A 23,848-nucleotide genomic window follows, 5' to 3' on the forward strand; every position below is an offset into this window, starting at 1 on the left:
CTTTGTGTGTGCAATAAGTGATGATGGTGAGGATAATGATAATAAAAATATGTATTAAGCACTTATACTATGTGCCAAGCAGCAAGGTAGTTTCAAGACAATCACATTGGACACAGTCCCCGTCCTAGATCAGACTCACAGCCTAAGAGGGAGGGAGAAAATATATTTTATCAGCATTTTACAGATGAGGAAACTGAGGCCCAGAGACATTGTGACCTGACCAAGGTCACACAGCAGACAAGTGCCAGAGTTGTAACTAGAACCCAGAGGTCTTGTTTCTCAGACTGTGCTCTTTCCACTAGTTCATGTTACTACTACTGATAAAAACAGCATAGCCTGCACCCCAATCAATCAATCAGTCGCACTTAGTGAGCGCTTAGCTGTGCAAAGCACTATGTGAGGCGTTTGGGAGAATTGGAATGCATTTCCTGCCCCCTGAGGAGCTGACACTGTAGAGAGGGAGGCAGATGTTAATGTAAACAAATACATTTTAGAGGTGGACATTTGTGATGGATGGGGGACGAATAAAGGGAGAAAATCCAAGTGCGAGGGTGACACAGTCTTCTAGATTGGGAGCCTGTTGTTGGGTAGGGACCGTCTCTATAAATTTCCGATTTGTACTTCCCAAGCGCTTAGCACAGCGTGGCTCAGTGGAAAAAAAGTGAGGGGTTTGGGAGTCAGAGGTCATGGGTTTGAATCCTGGCTCCGCCACTTAGCTGTGTGACCCTTGGGCAAGCCACTTAACTTCTCTGTGCCTCAGTTCCCTCATCTGTAAAATGGGGATTAAGACTGTAAGCCCCAAGTGGGACAACCTGATCACCTTGTACCTCCCCCCAGCGCTTAGAACAGTGCTTTGCACATAGTAAGCGCGTAACAAATACCACCATTATTATTATTATTATTAGCACAGTGCTCTGCATACAACAAGCGCACAATAAATACGATTGAATGAATAGAGCATGGACTTGGGAATCAGGGGATCTGTGTTCTAATCCCAGTTCCTCTTCTTGTCTGCAGTGTGACTTTGGGCAAGTTGCTTAACTTCTCTTGGCCTTAATTCGTCATGTGTAAAATGGGGATTAAATACTACGCTCTCCTACTTGGACTATGAGGCCTAGCTGGGACAGGGACTGTGTCCAATCTGATCATCTCATGTCTGTCCCAAAGCTTAGTATGATGCACTGCAATTAAAAATACAATTATTATCATTATTATTATTAACATCACTAAGTCAATAATCCTTTCTCTTACTTTTCGAAGAATGGAGGGCTATGGGATCATCCCGAACCATTTTATCTCCATATGTTGCCATGAGAATCTTGCTTTGTCGATGGGCCAGAAAGGGTCAATTTTGCCACCACGATGGCAGTAGTGTGTTGCAGGAAAGGTGGGAAAGAGTTTATATTATGAGGAGAAATCTTGCAGGAAAAAATATCAAGGTTCCCCGTCCATCTCATTGATTCATTCATTCAGTTGCATTTATTGAGTGCTTATTGTGTGCAGAGCACTGTACTAAGCACCTGGAAAGTACAATACAGCAATTGTCAGCTGTGTGACTTTGGGCAAGTCACTTAACTTCTCTGTGCCTCAGTTACCTCATCTGTAAAATGGGGATGAAGGCTGTGAGCCCCACATGGGACAGTCTGATCACCTTGTATCCTCCCCAGTGCTTAGAACAGTGCTTTTCACATAGTAAGCGCTTAACAAATGCCATCATCAAGTGCTTAGTACAGTGCCAAGCACTTAGTACAGTGCTCTCTGCACACAGTAAGCGCTCAATACATATGATTGAATGAAGGAATGAATTCGCTCCCCACAACGGGCTCACAGTCTCGGGGCGGGGAGGGAGGGAGACAGACATCAATACAACTAAACTGGCATCAATATAAATAATTTAATTATAGTTATATACATATACACATAAGTGCTGTGGGGCTGGGAGAGGGGGGAAAAAGCCAAGGAAGTGAGTCATGGTGATGTAGAAGTGAGTGGGAGCTGAGGAAAAGTAGGGCTTTGGGAATGCCTCTTGGAGGAGGTATGCCTTCAATAGGGCTTTGAAGAGGGAAAGAGTGATTGCCTGGCAGATTTGAGGAGGGAGGGCATTCCAGGCCAGAGATAGGATGCGGGCCATGGGACAGCGGCAGGACAGGCGAGATTGAGGCACAATGAGAAAGCTAGCACCAGAGGAGCGAAGTGTGTGGGCTGGGATTTAAAAGGAGAGAAGGGAGGTAAGGTAGGAGGGGGGGCAAGGTGATGAACAGCTTTAAAGCCAATAGTGAGGAGTTTTTGTTTGATACGGAGGTGGATAGGCAATCACTGGAGATTGTTGTGCTCTCCCAAGTGCTTAGTACAGTGCTCTGCACCCAGTAAGCATTCAATAAATGCCACTGATTGATTGATCGGTTGATTTAATGTCTTTGGGAAGCAAATGAGATTGCACCTAAATGATCAGGAAGCATTATGTGCCTGGCGGTGTAGTTCCCTATATTGACAGGTGATCCAGATTCACCTCGAGATCCATACTTTGAACTAGGATTAATCAGATTCTCAATCTACTTCATATAAAAGCAAAGTTTGGAGGTAGTCTCAAGCAATTCTTCAAGATTTGATTTATCTGAATAAAACCTCTGGTGTCTTGAACCAATTAAGCATTCAATTTGAAGGAAAAAAAAGTACTCCAGAAGAGTAAACTGAGAAATGGGAACCAATTTTTTCCTTGAAATAATTATGAGCAATATCTCAAACTCAGCATCTTTAGACCATTGAGCTGTGTGGTATGAATGTGCTAATTAATCAATTACTACCCAACAATGTATCCTGTTTATTTACTGTGATGCATTAGAAATGTGTGCAGAACTGGTAATTATTAATCATCTCCAGTTACAAATATGACTCAAGTTCACCTTCACGTAATTAGTAGAGCATATAGTTCGCTTCTAACATCTTGTTTTGTTAGAAATAACAATAAGGGATAAAGCGAAAGAGATGAACGACAGATTGTGGCTCACCAAGATAGTGAGCTGAACTGATAATAGTTATAAGTATGGTATTTTTTAATGGTATGTGTTAAGCGCTTACTATGTATCCAACACTGGGGTAGTTATTTGGGGCTCCTGTAGACTGTAAGCTCATTGTGGGCAGGGAATGTGTCTGTTGTTATAGTATACTCTCCTGAGTGCTTAGCATAGTGCTTTGCATGAATGACTGACTTTACTCTTCTCCCATTCCATTCTGCGTCATCTTGACTTGCCTCTATTATTCATCCCCCCCTCCCAGCCCCACAGCACTTATGTCCATATCTGTCATTTATTTATTTATATTAATGTCTGCCCCCGCCACCCTCAACCCAAGAGAAGCAACGTGGCTCCGTGGAAAGAGCACAGGCTTGGGAGTCAGAGGTCATGGTTTCTAATCCCAGCTCCGCCACTTGTCTGCTGTGTGACTTTGGGCAAGTCACTTTTCTCTGTGCCTCAGTTACCTCATCTGTAAAATGGGAATTAAGACTGTGAGCCCCACGTAGGACAACCTGGTCACCTTGTATCCCCCCCCCAGCGCTTAGAACAGTGTTTCACACATAGTAAGCGCTTAACAAATGCCATTATTATTATTATTATTAAGACTGTAAGATCGTTTTGGGCAATGTGTCCATGATTGATTGATTGATTGATTGATTGATTGATTATTGTTCTACAGTATTCTCCCAAGCGCGTAGTACAGTACTCTGCACACAGTAAACAATCAATGGGACTGAATAAATGAATGAATGAATGAATGAATGAATGACAGTCTGAGTAGATGGAGTAGGATTAAATCCTCATTTTACAGATACTATGTGCCTGGCACATCTTAAGTGCTTAAACACAAAAAACAAGGAAATGACCAAGGGGACCCCTGAGAAGACGCTTCCTTGCTTTGCGGAACAATCAACTCCGGGGATCCCGGAATTACAAGGCACTTGGCCTAAATGTTAGGCAATTGAGGCCAGCCTGTGGAGGAGGCCCCAGTCCTGGTCCAATTCTAAACCGTAAGTTTACTGTTTAGACTTTAAGCTTGTTATGGTCAGGAACTGTGTCTGCTAGTTCTGTTGTACTCTACTTTTTAAATTATTATTATTATTATAATATATATTCTTATAGTGCTTACTATATAACAGGCACTGTACTAAATGCTGGGGTTGGACAAGCTAATCAGGTTTGGACACAGTCCATGTACCACGTGGGACTCACCGTCTTCATCCCCTTTTGACAGATGAGGTAACTGAGGACAAAGAAGTGAATTGACTTGTCCAAGGTCACCCAGCAGACAAGTGGCTGGGCTGTGATTAGAACCCAGGTCCACTGACTCTCAGGCCTGTGCTGTCTCCACTTGACCAGGCTGCTTCCCAAATGCTTAGTACAGTACAATGTTCTGCACATAGTAAGCGCTCGATAAACACTGATTGATTAATTTTTCAAACCAGGGCGTCCACAGGCCTTGACCATCTGCTCATCTCCCACACCGCTTGCCCTTTCAGGACACATTTTTCCAAGAGAAGCAGCATGGCATAATGGATGGAGCACGGGTCTGGAAGTCAGAAGGTCATGGGTTCTAATCCCGCCTCCGCCACGTGTCTGCTGTATGACCTTGGTCAAGTGACTTCACTATTACGATTGTGAGTCCCATGTGGGACAGGGACTGTGTCCAACCTCAATCAATCAATCAATCAATCCTATTTATTGAGCGCTTACTGTGTGCAGAGCACTGTACTAAGCGCTTGGGAAGTACAAGTTGGCAACATATAGAGACAGTCCCTACCCAACAGTGGGCTCACAGTCTAGAAGGGGGGAAATTAACCGCGAAGGGATTCGAACCCACAACCTTCTGATCCGAAGTCAGATGCCTTATCCATCAAGCCACGTGGTCCTGTTAACCTGATTAACTTGTACCTACCCCAGGGCCCAGAACAGTGCTTGGCACATAGTGAGTGCTTAATAAGCACCATAATTATTATTCATTCATACATTCATACAGTAAGTGCTCAAAAAAGCAGCGTGGCTCAGTGGAAAGAGCACGGGCTTTGGAGTCAGAGGTCATGGGTTCAAATCCCGGCTCCGCCAATTGTCAGCTGTGTGACTTTGGGCAAGTCACTTAACTTCTCTGTGCCTTAGTTCCCTCATCTGTAAAATGGGGATTAAGACTGTGAGCCCTCCGTGGGACAACCTGATCACCTTGTAACTTCCCCAGCGCTTAGAACAGTGCTTTGCACATAGTAAGCACTTAATAAGCACTTAAGTAATGCCATTATTATTATTATTATTATTATTAATTATTATTATTATAATAATAATTATTATTATTATTAATAAATACGATTGAATAGAATTGAATTGAATTGAATTGAATTTTTAGACTGTGAGCCCACTGTTGGGTAGGGACTGTCTCTATATGTTGCCAACTTGTACTTCCCAAGCGCTTAGTACAGTGCTCTGCACACAGTAAGCGCTCAATAAATACGATTGATTGATTGATTGATTGATTGAATTCCTCAGGCCTAGCCCACCGCCCGAGGGCGCGCTTCCCCCTATGCAGGCCCCACCCACCGCGCGAGGGCGCCCTCGGGCGGTGGGCGGGGCCCGAAGTGGGGAGGGCGCCCTCGTGCGGTGGGCGGGGCCCGCAGACCGTAGGGCGCCCTCGCGCGGTGGGTGGGGCCTGCGCAGGGGGAAGGGCCACCTCGGGCGGTGGGCGGGGCCTGGAGGGGAAAGCGCACCCTGGGGCGGTGGGCTTGGCCTGAGGAATTCAATCAATCAATAAATCAATCAATCATCATCATCATCAATCGTATTTTTGAGGGCTTACTATGTGCAGAGCACTGTACTAAGCGCTTGGGAAGTACAAATTGGCAACATATAGAGACAGTCCCTACTCAACAGTGGGCTCACAGTCTAAAAGGGGGAGACAGAGAACAAAACCAAACATACGAACAAAATAAAATAAATAGAATAGATATGTACAAGTAAAATAAATAAATAGAGTAATAAATATGACTGAGCCCCTTCCTTCCTCTCCCCCTCGTCCCCCCTCCATCTCCCCATCACCTCCTTCCCTTCCCCACAACACCTGTATATATGTATATATGTTTGTACATATTTATTACTCTACTTATTTATTTATTTTACTTGTACATATCTATTCTATTCATTTTATTTTGTTAGTATGTTTGGTTTTGTTCTCTGTCTCCCCCTTCTAGACTGTGAGCCCACTGTTGGGTAGGGACTGTGTCTATGTATTGCCAATTTGTACTTCCCAAGCGCTTAGTACAGTGCTCTGCACATAGTAAGCGCTCAGTAAATACGATTGATGATGATGATGAAATATGTACAAACATATATACATATATACAGGTGCTGTGGGGAAGGGAAGGAGGTAAGAAGGGGGGGATGGAGAGGAAGGAAGGGGCTCAGTCTGGGAAGTCCTCCTGGAGGAGGTGAGCTCTCAATAGGGCGGTGGGCTAGGCCTGAGGGATTCAATCAATCAATCAATCAATCGTATTTATTGAGCGCTTACTGAGCCCTCCCCTCTTCGGGCCCGGCCCACCGCCTCGGGTGGCCCTTCCCTCTATGCAGGCCCCACCACGCGAGGGCGCCCTCCCCTCTGCGGGCCCCGCCCACCGCACGAGGGGACGCTCAGCCCCGGCGCGCGCCCCCTGGCGGAGCCACGGGAGCCTCGCCGGTCGCCCCGCGCAGGCGCACTCCCTCCCTCCCTCCCTCCCTCCCGCCCCGCCTGATGGAGGCGGCGCGGAAGGCCCACGAGGCGGCCGTGCGGCTGGTGCTGGCGGCCCGGGCCCGGGTCTGGGCCAGGGCCCGGGACCCCTCGGCCGGCGGGCTCCGGTCCCGGTCCCGGTCGAAGCCCCGGGCCTCCGAGGTGCTGACGCAGCACCTGGTGCAGCGGGGCCTGCCCCCATGGACCTCCTTTTGCGTCCCCTACAGCGCCGTGCGCAACGACCAATTCGGCCTGTCCCACTTCAACTGGGCCGTGCCGGGCGCCAACTACCACGTCCTCAGGACCGGCTGCTTCCCCTTCATCAAGTACCACTGCTCCAAGGCCCCCTGGCAGGACCTGCGCCTCCACAACCGCTGCTTCACCGCCCTCAAGGTCATTAACTTGGGTGAGTCCGGGGCCCGCTGCTATATCATCATCATCATCATCAATCGTATTTATTGAGCGCTTACTGTGTGCAGAGCACTGTACCAAGCGCTTGGGAAGTACAAGTTGGCAACATATAGAGACAGTCCCTACCCAACAGTGGGCTCACAGTCTAAAAGGGGGAGATAAAACCAAACATACTAACAAAATAAAATAAATACGTTCGTTCATTCACTCAATCGTATTTATCGAGCGCTTACTGTGTGCCGAGCACCGTACCAAGCGCTTGGGAAGTACAAGTTGGCAACAAATAGAGACGGTCATGTTCATTCATTCACTCAATCGTATTTATTGAGCGCTTACTGTGTGCTGAGCACCGTACAAAGCGCTTGGGAAGTACAAGTTGACAACAAATAGAGACGGTCATGTTCATTCATTCACTCAATCGTATTTATTGAGCGCTTACTGTGTGCCGAGCACCGTACCAAGCGCTTGGGAAGTACAAGTTGGCAACATATAGAGACGGTCATGTTCATTCATTCACTCAATCGTATTTATCGAGCGCTTACTGTGTGCCGAGCACCGTACCAAGCGCTTGGGAAGTACAAGTTGGCAACATATAGAGACGGTCGTGTTCGTTCATTCACTCAATCGTATTTATTGAGCGCTTACTGTGTGCAGAGCACCGTACTAAGCGCTTGGGAAGTACAAGTTGGCAACATATAGAGACGGTCATGTTCATTCATTCACTCAATCGTATTTATTGAGCGCTTACTGTGTGCAGAGCACTGTACTAAGCGCTTGGAAGTACAAGTTGGCAACATATGGAGACGGTCCCTACCCAACAGCGGGCTCACAGTCTAGAAGGGAGAGGCGTTGCCAACTTGTACTTCCCAAGCGCTTACTACAGTATTCATTCAATCGTATTTATTGAGCGCTTACTGTGTGCAGAGCACCGTACTAAGCGCTTGGAAGTACAAGTTGGCAACATATAGAGACGGTCCCTACCCAACAGCGGGCTCACAGTCTAGAAGGGGGAGCCGTTGCCAACTTGTACTTCGCAAGCGCTTACTACAGTATTCATTCAGTCCTTCAATCGTATGTATTGAGCGCTTACTGTGTGCAGAACACTGTACCAAGCGCTTGGGAAGTACAGGTTGGCGACATATAGAGACGGTCCCTACCCAACGGGGCTCACAGTCTAGAAGGGGGAGGCGTTGCCAACTTGTACTTCCCAGGCCCTTCCTACAGTATTCAATCATTCATTCAGTCGTATTTATTGAGCGCTTACTGTGTGCAGAGCAGTGTACCAAGCGCTTGGAAGTACAAGTTGGCAACATATAGAGACGGTCCCTACCCAACAGCGGGCTCACAGTCTAGAAGGGGGAGGCGTTGCCAACTTGTACTTCCCAAGCGCTTACTACAGTATTCATTCAATCGTATTTATTGAGCGCTTACTGTGTGCAGAGCATTGTACTAAGCGCTTGGAAGTACAAGTTGGCGACGTATAGAGACGGTACCTACCCAACAGCGGGCTCACGGTCTAGAAGGGGGAGGCGTTGCCAACTTGTACTTCCCAAGCGCTTACTACACTATTCATTCATTCATTCAATCGTATTTATTGAGCGCTTACTGTGTGCAGAGCACTGTACCAAGCGCTTGGGAAGTACAAGTTGGCGACATATAGAGATGGTCCCTACCTAACAGCGGGCTCCCAGAAGACTGTGTAGTACTCTGCACATAGGAAACTATCACCTCGCTTCTCTCCTTTTTTTTATGTCATTTATTAAGCACTTATTATGTGCAAAGCACTGTTCTAGGCGCTGGGGAGGTTACAAGGTGATCAGGTTGTCCCCCAGGGGACTCAGTCTTCATCCCCACTTTACAGATGAGGGAACTGAGGCACAGAGAAGTGAAGTGACTTGCCCAAAGTCGCACAGCTGACAATTGATGGAACTGGGATTTGAACCCATGAACTCTGACTCCAAAGCCCGGGCTCTTTCCCCTAAGCCACTATGCTTCTCCTTCTCCAACGCAGCCCACACACTTCACTCTTCTGATGCCAGCTTTCTCCCTGGGCCTCCATCTCGCCCGTCTCCCCGCCGACCCCTGGCCCGCGTCCTGCCTCCGGCCCGGAACGCCCTCCCTCCCTCAGATAATAATGATGGCATTTGTTAAGCACTTACTATGTGCAAAGCACTATCCAAAGCGCTGGGGAGGATACAGGGTGATCAAGTTGTCCCATATAGGGCTCAGTCTTAATCCTCGCTTTACAGATGAGGTCACTGAGGCCCAGAGAAGTGAAGTGACTTGCCCAAAGTCATACAGCTAAGTGGAGGAGCTGGGATTAGAACCCATGACCCCTGACTCCCAAGCCCAGGCTCTTTCCACTGAGCCACACTGTTTCAAATTGACAGACACGCACTCCCCCGCCCCCCCTCAAAGCCTTCTTGAAGGCCCATCTCCTCCAGGAGGCCTTCCCGGACTAAGCCCCACCTGTCCTCATCTCCCACTCCCTTCTGCGGCTCCCTGACTTACTCCCTTTGCTCTTCCCCCCTCCCAGCCCCAAAGCACTTATGCACATATCTGTCATTTTATTTATTTATGTTCATGTCTGTTTCCCCCACCCTAGACTATAAGCTCGTTGCAGGCAGGGAATGTCACTGTTTAATGTTGCATCTTACTCTCCCAAGCGCTTAGTACAGTGCTCTACACACAGTAAGAGCATAATAAATACGATAGAATGAATGAATGACAGTGAGCCCTGACCATCCCCGGGCCTAGTGTAGACTGTAAGCTCCTTGTGACCAGGGAGTCGGCCCTTTTATAATAATAACGTTGGTATTTAAGCGCTTACTATGTGCCAAGCACTGTTTTAAGTGCTGGGGTAGATACAAGCTATTCAGGTTGCCCCTACGTGGGGCTCACAGTCTTCATCCCCATTTTACAGAGAAGTTAAGTGACTCTCCCAAGGTCACACAGCTGACAAGCAGCGGAGCTAGGATTAGATCTCAAGACCGGGCTCTTTCCACCAAGCCACGCTGCTTCTCTTTATTGTTGTGGTGTCCTCTCCCAAGCACTTAGTACAGTGCCTGCACACAGTAAGCTCTCAGTAAATACGATTGAATGATTAGGGAATGCATCTGTTTATTGACCTGTTGTTCATTGTATTCATTCATTCATTCAGTCGTATTTATTGAGCACTTACTGTGTGCAGAGTCCTGTACTAAGCGCTTGGGAAGTACAAGTTGGCAACATATAGAGACGGTCCCTACCCAACAACAGGCTCACAGTCTAGAGGGCCATGTGTGTGTCCAACCTGATACACCTTGTATCTCTCCCAGCATGTAAATCAGTGCTTGGTGCATAGTAAGTGCTTAACAAATACCATCATTTATATTATTATTATTGTTATTATTATTATTTACACAGGTGATAAATAAATATTAGTGAATTCGCACTGGGAGATAGGAGGCTTGGGTTCTATTCTTGTCACCCCCTACTTGCTTGACGTGTGACCCTGGATAAGTCACTTAATTTAGAGAAGTAACGCGGCCTAGTGGATAGAGCCCAGGCCTGGGATTCAGAAGGACCTGGGTTCTAATACCGGCTCCACCACCTGTCTGCTGGGTGGCTTTGGATAAGTCACTTCAATTCTTCTGGGCCTCAATTACCTTTTCACTCCATTCTTTCAGTTGTATTTATTGAGCCCTTACCTTGTGCAAAGCACTGTACTAAGCACGTGGGAGAGTACAATAGAACAGTAAACGGACACATTCCCTGCATACAACAAGCTCACAGTCTACCTCGTTTGTAAAATGTGGATTAAGACTGTGAACCCTGTGTGGGACATGGACTGTGTCCAACCTGATTTGCTTGTATCTGCCCCAGCTTTTAGTACAATATGACACATGATAAACACTTTACAAGTATAATTTCAAAACAACCAACAAACTTGTATGTGCCTTAGTTTCCCTAGCTATAAAATGTGTGGGTAGAACATGTCTACCAACTCTCTTGTACTCTCCCAAACGCTAAGTGCAATGTTCTGCATTGTAAACTGCTGTATAAGAAATTCTACCAAGTTTCAGTATTTGTCACTACTGAATTTGATGAACAAAATAACTTTAATTCTAGACCTTTACAGATTAGTCCTTTACTCAGATAACTGCTTTGCACAGAGTAAGAGCTCAATAAATACGAGTGAATGAATGCTTAGGACAGTTCTCTGCATACAGTAAGCACTCAGTAAATAGTAGTGATATTCAGTAGGGATTGTTCGGTATTGCTGAACAATTCAGATTCACTTAATGTTCACTAGGGGCATACACTGCCCTGTATATGTTATTGTATAATATTTTTTATCTGTGATATCGGGAGCAAATTCATAAGTTCTTAGAAAACACCATGTTACGAGTGACCATTCAGTTATGTTTATTGAGTGCTTACTGTGTGCAGAGCACTCTACTAAGCACGAGGGAGAGTACAGTACAACAATAAACAGACACATTCCTTGCCCACAACGAGCTTCCAGTCTGGAGTTTATAGTCGACTATCATTTTAGAGATTTGAATTCAGCATGACTTTTTCAAGCTACTATAGAAATGGGTAGTATAGGATTCATTTCCGGAGAGAAAATGGTGTTTTGTTCTTAAGTGTCCTATTATGAAAGCAATGTTAGGAAACAGGATGACTAGGTAAGAGAGTAAGTACTTCATATTTTTAAATCCGAAACTAGCTCAATTTAGCTAGCTAAATTAACTAACTCAATTTAGATTGACACAATCACACTTTAAAACGTGAGCTGAAAAATGAAAAACATGTCATTGTGATGTGGTTATAATGGAAGTTTTTATCTATGTACAGGGTATACATGCCACTCTATAGCCTTTCCTGAGTAATATATTCAAAAATCTCTTCTCTCTCTTCCTCAAATAATGCCTTTTATAGTAAGACATTTTTCCATTTGGTCATATCAATTTGGTGTCTCTCGTAACTTGTCCTCCTCCTCTGCCTCTCTCAGTAGGAGCTGACATCTTACTGATGGTTTCTCAGACTGGGTGTCCTGCTGGGATGTAGATTGAGAGTTAGTAAAAGCAACTCACCATTGGAATGAATGGGTAATCGGAGTCTCACAATGAAGTTCTAATTTTTTTTAATGTGCTTAATTTGACAGAGGTTTACCTACTGCTCTTCAGAATCTAAATAAATTATGCGAGCCCCTGATTTTCCATTCCTTCGGATTGTGAGATAAGTTTCGAACTGTCAAGAATGAGTCTGATTCCTGAATGTAAAGGAATTTTAAGTCTTTTAGCAAGGTCTCTACATATGCTGTAATTAAGTCTAGACTTTAGACCGTGTCTTCCAGATACTAAAATCTAAGCATTTTGCAGCCTGGGCATCGAGATGAATAGAATACCCCTTTGTGGCATTTAGTCACCCATCTCTATCTGACAGGAGAAAATGAGGCACAGAGATTGATATCGGGCCCACACTGAACAAATGAATAGCAAAAAAAGAAACAAAACAGAATTTTGGACTCATTTTAGTGCTCCATTCACTCCCAGTAGACTGTAAACTCATTATGGGCAGGAGACGTTTCTGCTAATTCTGGTAATAATAATAATAATAATGGTACTTGTTAAGCACTTAACCTGTGCCAAGCACTGTTCTAAGAGCTGGGGTGGATATAAGTAAGTTGGGTTGGACACAGTGCCTGTCCTATGTCAGGCTCACACTCACGATCCCCATTTTACAGATGAGGTAACTGAGGCACAGAGAAGTGAAGTGACTCGTCCAGGGTCACACAGCAGATGTGGTGGAGCCGGGATTAAGACCCAGGTCCTTCTGACTCCCACGTCTGTGCTCTGTCTACTAAGCCACACTGTTGTATTGTACACTCCAAAGCACTTAGTACAGATCTCTGCACATAGTAAGCACTCAACGAATACAACTGATTGATTCGTTCTTTGGGGTTCAAGTGTTCTTACCAATTGGATTTGATTCAATAATCTGTCAATGTGCTTATTCTTTAACATGTAGAAGTCATATATTTGAATTCTCCAACATTTACAGAGGATATAAAAAAGTAACAGTAGAGCGCAACACAACTGAAACTATAAATGGTTTATTTCAGAAAAATGGAATCTACACAGCAAACTAAAAATATCTGCAATTTGTCCAGCCACCTTTAAAGCCAATGTAGCAGAAATGGGTGAGAATAGAGCGTGCTTTCCAACTTCATTTAAACGCAGGCCAGTAATTACTGCTTGACCCCAAATCTCCCCATAACCTCCTCGCAGAACATAATGGGGCCTGGGCTTAAGGGAGCCAGGAGGGTCCAGCTGGAGCACAGAGAGACCAACTTCCTGCTAGTCTATCGCGCCCCAAGACATCGGTGGTCCCAGCCTATTTGAGCTGGACTCCCCCCAGACTTGCTCACCCCAGGTTTCTGATTAGAGACCTGAAAGTTTCCAGTCTAAAAATAGTGCCTTTCTGACCTCTATGAAGCCTGTCCCTCCCTAAAGTTCCCACTCCCTCTTTGCCCTTGCCCTCAAAATGGAAAGTTGGCACTGTTGCCCCAAGACATTCCTGGAAAAGGGAAAGGATGTACCTGGCCACAGCGCATTGCCAATATGAACGAGCAGCGTGGCTCAGTGGAAAGAGCACGGGATTTGGAGTCAGAGGTCATGGGTTCAAATGCCGACTGCCAAGTGTCAGCTGTGTGACTTTGGGTAAGTCACTTGACTTCTCTGTGCCTGTTACCTCATCTGTAAAATGGGGATTAAAACTGTGAGCCCCCCATGGGACAACCTGACCACATTATGACCTCCCCAGAGCTTAGAACAGTTATTTGCACATAGCGCTTAACAAATACCATTATTATTATTAATATTGTTTTTACTATTATTATTATTGCTTGGATAAGGGAAAAGAGATTCTGAAGCCATTTAGCCAGCCTGTAGTCTCCTGGCTAGGGATTCTCCCTCTCTCCTGGCACAGGGTGACAAGTCTCACTTGGCAGTCAAGGAGGGGGGCACAGCTGCCTTCCTGCTGCAAAAAGGAACAATCTGACGGTGTTTACAACCTTGAAGACTAGATGATTTTTCGAACTACCCAAACCTTTCCTCAGCGGGCAGCTCAGAACCTTTGCTCTCTACTTCCTTGTGCAAGCATGCACAAATGGAACAAATAGCATTAATGCTAGAACATCATGTGAATCTTTTTTTTGGTATTTGTTAAACACTTACTGTGCTCCCAGCTCTGTATTAAACGCTGGGGTAGGTACCAGACAATCAGGTGGACGCAGTCCATGGCCCACGTGGAACTCACAATCTTAAATCCCTGTTTTACAGATGACATAACTGAGGTCCAGAGAAGTGAAGTGACTTGCCCAGGGTTACACAGCAAACAAGGGGGCAGAGCCAGGCTTAGAACCCAGGTCCTTCCGACTCCCAGGGCTGTGTTCTTTCCACTAGACCACACTGTTTCTCTGCTGCTTCTTCATAGTCCCGGCAATGGGATCGGTAATCAGAAGCTTTTAAATTTGGCTTGATGAAATATTTGATTACTTACCTACCGGGTTTTTTTCAGAATCGATGCTTGGGTGCCAGAAATCCTTAGTATCAGCCATGCAAGTAGAGCAAACAAAAATCTCCCAGGCCACGACATTTCAGCAACTGTTCTACCCATACCAAAATCAGTGGTGGTGGCATTTGTCATCAGTTCTGGTGCCAAGGATCATCTCGAACATTTTTTCCATTTCAGTTGAAGTTCCTCATGCATAAGCACAGGCTGTCACAGACTTCTTAACTGTGTCTAACACACTGTTGGTTGCTTAATAAATATTCATTGATGATGATGATGTGAGTGCTCTTTTTAGTAATATATAAGGATTGTTCATTTCTTTTCCAGGAATTCCAACTTTCTTATACGGACTTGGCTCCTGGTTATTTGCCAGGGTCACGGAGACAGTTCACACTCGTTATGGGCCAATAACGGTGTATTTTCTAAATAAAGAAGATGAAGGGGCCAGATATTGAAATTAGACATTGAAGAGCATACCGACTGGTGGGTTTTTCATGTTCGTATATGTATGTAATTTATTTTGGATGATTTAAAATATAACTTATTTGAAACACTTCCTTTGCATTTGATTCTCTTTTTTTAGTCAGCTAATAGGAACTTTAAATTTATAGACCAAGTCAAGTGATGTGTAAATATGGACCTGATGGATGATTCAGTGGATTGATTAGAAAATGCAGGTTCCTGTTCTTATGGGTATGTAGTTTTAGTCAATTCATTAAAATGGCTGTTAAAGCCATTCACTGTGTAGAGTTTAAAATAAATTTCAGAGGGAATACTCAGGTTCCAGACAGCACCATAGGGAGTATTAAGGTTTTTGGTTGGGTGAAAAATGAAGATAAAGTAGAACTGGATTAACACAATACCTCTTAGGATGGTAGCCCTGTTCAGTGTCATGCCCAATCTGACCCCAAAAGTTAATTCCCATATGCAAGATAAAAAAAGTTGTTATTCCTCTTTGTGAAAATGTTCAGCTAAATCAATCATATTTGTTGAGCGCTGACTGCATGCAGAGCACTGTACCAAGCACTAGGGAGAGTACAATGTAACTACAGTCCCTGCCCACAACAAGCGTACAGTCTAGAGGAATGTTAATTTCTCATCCTTAAAACACTGTAATAATAATAGTGGTGTTAAATGCTTACTATGTGCCAAGCACTTTACTAAGTGCTGGGGAGGATAGAAGAGAATCAGCTCAGATATAGTCCATGTCCAACATGGGGCTCACAGTCTCAATAGGAGAGAAAACAGATACTGAATCTCCATTTTACTGCTAAGGAAGCTTTAAAATCACTGACTCTCTGGCATCTTCCTAAAAAGCCTCCCTGCTATCAAGCAGCTGGTCATTCTTATGTCTTTTCCTCTTTTGTTTCTATTTTGATTCTGTCTTCTAGTGTATCAGATGTAGATATTCCTATTGTGTGCTATTCCCACTTGATTTTTGCCTACTAATCCCATTGGATTAGAACCTCCCAGAAGGTATGATCTTCGTTTCTTTTTCTGAAACCTTCATGCCAAGCTCAGTGCTCTGAACACGGAGAGAGCCTGATAGGTGCTGTCAACTGACGACTGGGTAGAAAATAAGCAAAAGCCATCAAGATGAAAACATAAATATAGCAAACAAAATGAAGGTAATACAAACCAAATCCATCCGAAGAAATCATGTGGTAAATGATGTGCAATCAGCATGGGTGTCAGAAGGATCTGGATTAAAGTCTATCTCCCCCTCTAGACTCTAAGCTCATTGTGGGCAGGGAATGTGTCTGTTTACTGGTATATTGTACTTTCCCAAGTGCTTAGTACTGTGCTCTACACACATTAAGCACTCAATAAATATGCTGGAATGAATCCTGGTTCTGCCACTTGTCTGCTGTGACACCTTGGGCAAGTCGCTTCACTTCTCTGTGCCTCCGTTATCTCATCTGTAAAATGGGGATGAAGACTGGGACCCATATAGTACATAGACTGTTTCCAACCTGGTTATCATGTATCTACTCCAGTGCTTAGTATGGTGCCTGGCCATAGTAAGCACTTAACAAATAGCAAAAGAAAAAAAAGTGAACCATTCAAAATATCTAAGTACCGTTTTGCTTATCTAAAAGCAACTCTAATAAAACTTTAATTGAGAAAGGACTAATGCCAATATATTTAGTACCGAAGGATATACTTGACACAAGTTAAATGAATGGCTTTCACAAAGGAAGGAATAGTATTACATTAAGCTTCATTAATAATAAAACTGACTATTAGCATTTTGCTGGGAAGGCGAGAACAGATTTCCTACCTAATGGGCAAAGTTAAATAACTACAACTCATAAGTTTCGAGTCAAATACTGCTCAGTCATTGCTACTGCTCTTGTCGATACTTTGTTGTAAAGGTTTGCTCCCAACACAAGGCTGATAAAATGTTTTTTAATTACCAGACTATAAATACAGCTTTTCATTGGAGTTGGTCCTCCTTTCAATCCGGCCTGGTTGATTTCTGATAATTTGTTGTGCTGACTTTGCTTACCTGTTTTTCAATAACTACAGCCAGTGTGACTTTTTGTCCATACAGTGATGGGCAAGTCTCCTTAGAGAACATCTTTGACAAACTACCCAATTGATCACTGCAATTCTGTGCTGCTTGCAGCATTAAATAGAGACTTGATTTCTTGTCCAATGCTCTCTGTGTGTAACAATTAAGCAAATGTAATATTTTCTTGTGTTACATGAAAATCAATAGACCTCTTGCTCTTTTGGAGTTATTCATGGTGAAGGATGAACCAAGGGATGGATAAGGGCAGAGTTCAAATATAATAATATCATTCACTGGATTCATTAAGACTTGGGCTCAACCTATTAGAATACTTAAAGGACAGATGCTATCCAGAGAACAGTATTTGTTTAACTGAAAAAAAAAATATGCCAGACATTGTGGCATAAAGCTTGATGTTAACAATGTAAAGGTTGGTTCTGTTCTTAGCTTTGACTCATTGTGATCTCAGGCAAATAGCTCAAGAGCCTGTTGTTGGGTAGGGATTGATTCTATCTGTTGCTGAATTGTACTCTGCATTCTGTACCCTGTACACAGTAAGCACACAATAAATATGATTGAATGAATACTCTGTCATATATTCTGGCTGTAAATTGAGAATACTGATTTTCCTATCTCAAAGGATATTTTGAAGTAAAATACTCAGGAAGATATAATATTTATCCTTTACGTGTACAGGTTGTAACTGCTGAAATTCACATTTTAAAAAATGGTTTTTATGTGCTTCTTATATGCTAAAGCACTGTGCTAAGTGAGGGTGATGACACAGATCCTTCCTGGCCTAGCATTCTTTTTTTTTTTTTAAGGATTTTGATTTTTTGATGGTGATAAGATGAATGTATTCTCTTACCTAGGAGAGGAAAAAACTTTCAATAGTTCCAGCTTTGCCAGTTACTAAAGTAATTTTACTTGATTCTATAACTAAGCACATCAATACCTGTTCTCCCTCCTACATAGACTTTGAACCCTATTTGATTATTCACCTGATGATCTTGTGTCTACCCCAGCGCTTAGTACAGTACTTGCCACCCAGTAGGTGCCTCACAAGTACCACCATCATCACCTCCTTTTTGAGTTTATCAGGTTTTTTGCGCTCAAATTAAGTTTCTGTATTTAGACCATGTTGGCTGTTCAGTGGACCATGTTTTGCACTGGAGACTTTCTTGAAACTTGTACTCATTATATAGGTATTTCCAGGTAAACCCAGGTGGTAAGAAACAAAGGAAATTTGCAAGTCAAAATATTCTTTGTTTCTGAAAGTAATGAATCGATCAGTCATATTTATTGAGCACTCTGTACTAAGCACTTGGGAGAGTACAGTATAACAGACACGTTCCCTGCCCACAATGAGCTTACAGGCTAGAGGAGGAGACTGACATTAATATAAATAAATTATGAATATGGACATAATCCTCCAAGAAGCCTTCCATGACTAAGCCCTCCTTTCCTCTTTTCCCCCTCCCTTCCGCGCCGCTCTTATTTGCTCCTTAATGCATCCTCCCTCCCATCCCCACAGCACATATGTATATATCTGTATATCTCTGATTTATTTATTTATCTATATTAATGTCTGTCTCCCCCTCTAGACTGTGATCTTGCTGAGGGCAGGCATGTGTCTTGTTATATTGCACTCTCCCAAGCACTTAGTACAGTGCACACAGTAAACACTCAGTACATACGATTGAATGAATCACCTCTCCACCATCCACGAGGGTGATGTTTAAAGGACATTAAAGGGAGCAGCTCTTGTTTTAGCAGCTAAGGCAGATAGTTGAAGCCTTACCCTAAAACTAGTTCATCAGGTGGCTGCTTTTTCACAGGGCTCTCTCCATTTAAACAGTAATGACTACTGGGGGTACTTTAACCTAAACAAGTGCTTAGCGCTACATCTTCCTTGGGTCAACAGCCTAGGGTATCAGAGTTAAACTGTGTTACTGTAAATTAATGGAAAATGTAACTGCACTTTGCCAAAAGATCAATGTCCAATAAAGGCTGCACAGTCAAATCTTGTTGCCATGATTGAGGTCTTTAATTGCCTTTCAAAGATAAGGTGGTAATCAGCATACCTTTAACTGATCTTTCTTACTAGTTCAATTACATGCTAATGAATAGTGCCAAGTCAGAATCTTTAACTACTTATTTGTATCAAATCTTAGGTTAGTAGTGAAAAATGACTTATGTCACATAATTGACCAAGCCCAGATCTTAATTACTCATATTTCGCTCACGTACCTTAATATGCACAGGATAAATATGTTTCCCTGGAGATCTTCCAAAAGGGAATTTTCACTAGTGACCGTGGTTACCAGCTACCCCACAGCCAGCAATATGTCCAACTCTCATAACCCTGCTGTTTGATTTATTTTAATATCTCCCTGACTAGGCCATAAGCTTCTTGAGCATAGGGATCATCTACCCACGATCGTGTCTACCAACTGTACTGCATTTTGTACTGTCCTAAGTGTTTTGTCCAAAGTAAGCGCCGAGTAAACGTGAGTGATTACTTGATTGATTAATAATGATATTGATAACCTAGGAGAGGACGAAGACCTCCCACACCAGATATCCACCTGTCCCAACTATGAACAGACACTGAGACGTAGCAATTCGTGGTTTATTGTGGCATTCCAGCTCTTACACCAATGAGACTTTGGGCGGTCTCTCATCCAGCGCTTAGTATAGTGCCTGGCACATAGTAATCCCTTAACAAATACCATAATTATTATTATCATCTAGTGGGTAGAAGCCGGGCCTGGGAGTCAGAAGAACCTGGGTTCTAATCCCAACTCTGCGACTTGTTTGCTGTGTGACCTTGGGCGAGTCGTTTCACTTCTCTGGGCTTCAGTTCCCTTATCTGGAAAATGGGAATTAAGACTGTGAGCCCCATGTGGGACAGGGACTGTGTCCAACCCAATTTGTATCCACCCCAGCGCTTAGTACAGTGTCTGACACAGTAAGCGCTTAATAAATACCACAATTATTATCATGGGACAGGTGCCTTTCATTACTAATAATCATGAAATAGTATTTGTTAAGCATTTACTATGAGACATTCTACTAAGCGTTGGGATAAATACAAGATAATCAGGTCCTACATGGGGCTCACGGTCTAAATTGGAGGGAGAGCAGGTATTGAATCCCCATTTTACAGATGAGGGAACTGTGGCACCGAGAAGTGAAGTGACTTGCCCAAGGTCATCCAGCAGACAGAGTGGAGCTGGGATTAGAACCTGTGTCCTCTGACTCCCAGGCCTGAGGCCTTTCCATTAAGCCTCACTTCCTCTTCCAGGATCCAACGCTTCTCCCTGCTTCTGCCTCCAGGTCCGCTTTCTCTTCTCCCCAACTTCTGACTTGGCCCCTGGGCATACATAGGAAGTGTGGCTTAGTGGATATAGCCGGGGTCTGGGCATCAGAAAGACCTGGGTTCTAATCCCCGCTCCTCCACATGCCTGCTGTGTGACCTTGGGTGAGTCACTTAACTTCTCTAGGTCCCATCTGTAAAATGGGGATATAGAGTGTGAACCCTATGTGGGACAGGGACTGTGTCCAACCTGATTAATTTATTCCTACCCCAGCACTTACAGCTTGGCACATAGTAAGTGCTTAACAAGTACCATAATCATTATTATTAACAATGATAATAGATATTATTATTGGGGTATTGTTGAGCCGTGGTTATGTACAGAGGAGGCGGGCACCATCCCATTTGCCCCTATCTCCCCTGCGATTCTGCACTATCCAATCTGGGGTTACTGTCAGACATTCTGGGATTGAGGGAATTCTCCTGATCTGAGGTCTCAATCAGTCAATGATATTTATTAAGTGCATACTGTGGGCAGAGCACTGTACTAAGCACTTGGGAAAGAACAGTATAGCGGAGTTGGTAAGCACGGTCTTAATGTCTGTCTTCCCGTCTAAAGGGTACACTCGTGAGCAGGGAGTGTGTTTATTGCTATAGCGTAGTCGCCCAAGAGCCTAGTACGTGCTCTGCATACAGTAAGCACTCAGTAAAATTGATTGACTGACCGGCTGACTGACCACAATGAGCTAACTTCTGGAGGGACAGTTTATAGTCTAGAGCTTCCTATTCTCCGCAGCTGCCACCTTGCACTTCACCCTGCGCTCTTGGGTCAGGCCTGGGCATCTTTTTCTATCCCGGGCCTCTCTCCTTGCTTGCCCTACCCTTCAAAGCCTTATTGAAGGCACGTCTCCTCCAGGAGTCCTTCCCTGACTCTGTCTCCCCTTTCCTCTTCTCCCACTCCCTTCTGACTCGCCAACTTGCTTCCTTCGTTCTTCCCCCCACCCCGTCTGAGCCCCATAGCACTTGTACAAATCTGTAATTTTTTTTTATATAAATGTCTGCCTTCCCCCTTTCGATTGTAAGCTCATTATGGGCAGGGAATGTGCCTACTTATTGTTGAATTCTCCCAAGTGCTTAGTACAGTGTTCTGCACATAGTGCTCAATAAATACGACTAAATGAATGAATGATTGCAGTTGCTTTGTGTTGCAGACAATCCTGTTTCCAGCTGCTGCTGCTTTTGTGATACCTCTGGCCTTCTGGCTCATGATCTTCACTCCCCCATACCTCAGGCATCATCTTTTCTTTTCTTTGGGAGTTCCTTTATGACGAAAACAAAAAAAAAAGTGGGGTTAAGTAGATTTTCAGTTAACATGTTTTCAGAAGTTCAGTGAGCTTTTAATGAAACCTAACTCTCAGATTTAAGGCCTTTTGCAAGTTACGATGACTTACAAAAGGTCAATAAAATTAAAATGTGATTTTTTTTTTAACTGTCCCACCGAGCGGCGTTTTAAGTATTCAAAATGTCAAAGCTTTTCAACTTCCTCTTTATGAAAGAAGGGCTAGAAATTTCTAGAGTTCAAGCCCACCTAATATAAAGATCAGATGGTGAATTGAAAATCTCTCCACTTAAATTATTTATTTTAAAGGTTCCCAAACATATTTTAATGATACCAAATGTGTCTGCAAAATATTCATCTTCCAATCGTTCAGAAATAAAGTGAGTACTAGAATTTTAGTCAAGCCATCAATAGTGGCAAACAGCAATCATTTACTATGGAATGCTGGTTCCTATTTACATTGTGAGATAGAATATCTTGGGCAGATTGAAGATTCTTTAAAGTACTTGCATTATTTTAAACACAGTTAATGAGCAGTGTACTATTTCATTGCTGTACTTTCAATGATATTAGTAATATTAATATAAAAGCCATAAAACTTCACAAAAAGTAGATCTAGGAACAAATCTTTGTTGTAAACAGGTTTCTTTTAAATGAATATTTTAAAATTACAGTACTTCCCCAAAATGCTTGAAGTTTTTGGTTGACAGAATTATGAACAATATAAACTCAGTACTTAGTTTAACCTAACTACATAAATCTATTTGAATTCCTTTTATGAGAAGAAATATGTCATTAGATATATGATCATTATATGCTTTAGTGATTCATGGACCTTGTTACATACATGCTTTGTAATGTATGAATTATTTAGTAAGAAAAATCACAATAATTTTGTTGTTACTCAAAAATTTATAGGTTAGCAGAAACAATTATGCAGCCCCTGAAGCTGGTATGTTAAGGTAACATCATTAACACTGCATAGTCTGATTTTTTTTTATTGTTCAGTATAAGCTTTACTGGTTCATTGGGAATATCTCAATCTTGTACACAAACATTTTGTAAACAAAAAATTGAATGTATTAAACCAAAAAAAACCCCAGTTTTTCTTTACTTCTCGATAGTACATAACTTGAAATCAAACCTATTTTCCTAACCCACCCCTTAAGCAAGACTCTGAGATTGCCTCAGTGCCCTAGAGTAAAAATGGATATAAATAAATTGATATAGATTTAAAACTGAATTTAATGATGAAGACAGTTGCTATTTAGATTTCTGTAAACATGGGTGCTTTGAAAGTGTTCTAAATAAAAAATACATAAGAATGGGAATCATCAGAGTAGGAGATCTTGCTGAGGCATAGACTCATTTTCTAGATGGAATAAGATTTACACTTTCCTCCTTCCAGTCTTCCAAATTCATACATTAAACTTTACAGCTTATGTGGAGGTGTCAAGACCACTGGATTTGGATGAGTATCTAGTGAGATTTTATCTAAAAGTATCTCTTTATTTTGGATCGTTGTTCAGCTTAAATTCCAGCTGTGAAATTTCAGACAACATTTCCATTAGAACAAGACACTTTTCATTTCACTTGATCAAACCAACTGGCAGTCATCAATTGACAGGTCCAATTTCCCTTTCTGAGAGGATGAAATTGAGAAATTAGGTGTCTCTTCAAAACCTCCAACCCTAAATCTTTAAATCCTTCATAGATTGTGAGCCCCTTGAGGGACAGGGTTCATGTCTAATTTCTGCCTGTGTAGTGTTTCCAGCGCTTAGTACAGTGTTCTGCACACAGCACTTAATAAGTACTATTAATCAATGAAGGTATTATTTCTTGAGTACTTACTGTGTGCAGAGTACTGTACTAAACGTTTGGTAAAGTACAACACTATAGAGGTGATAAACGCGTTCCCTTCTCACCAGGAGGTTACAGTCCACCACTTTGTCCTCGTTCAATCATT

At 43.1% G+C, this 23,848-nt stretch overlaps 1 protein-coding gene across 1 annotated transcript; it reads left to right on the forward strand.

The window, feature by feature from the left end:
* The first annotated feature begins 5,562 nt into the window (after positions 1-5,562).
* On the forward strand, positions 5,563-15,265 carry C26H15orf61 (chromosome 26 C15orf61 homolog). Its single transcript, XM_038766997.1, has 3 exons — positions 5,563-5,717; positions 6,603-7,144; positions 15,037-15,265. The coding sequence occupies exons 1-3, from the start codon at positions 5,563-5,565 to the stop codon at positions 15,162-15,164; spliced, it is 825 nt and encodes a 274-aa protein (XP_038622925.1). The 3' UTR covers positions 15,165-15,265.
* Positions 15,266-23,848: the final 8,583 nt, after the last annotated feature.

This window comes from Tachyglossus aculeatus, chromosome 26, assembly GCF_015852505.1.
Source record: "Tachyglossus aculeatus isolate mTacAcu1 chromosome 26, mTacAcu1.pri, whole genome shotgun sequence".
NCBI lineage: Eukaryota > Metazoa > Chordata > Mammalia > Monotremata > Tachyglossidae > Tachyglossus > Tachyglossus aculeatus.

What these genes read in the sequence shown, in the direction of transcription:
- C26H15orf61 (XM_038766997.1), top strand. Translation starts at nt 5,563, where the DNA reads ATGCAGGCCCCACCCACCGCGCGAGGGCGCCCTCGGGCGGTGGGCGGG. An exon ending in GGGAAGGGCCACCTCGGGCG is followed by an intron (nt 5,718 to 6,602) that starts GTGGGCGGGGCC and finishes CCCTCTATGCAG; the next exon opens with GCCCCACCACGCGAGGGCGC. An exon ending in CCTCAAGGTCATTAACTTGG is followed by an intron (nt 7,145 to 15,036) that starts GTGAGTCCGGGG and finishes TTTCTTTTCCAG; the next exon opens with GAATTCCAACTTTCTTATAC.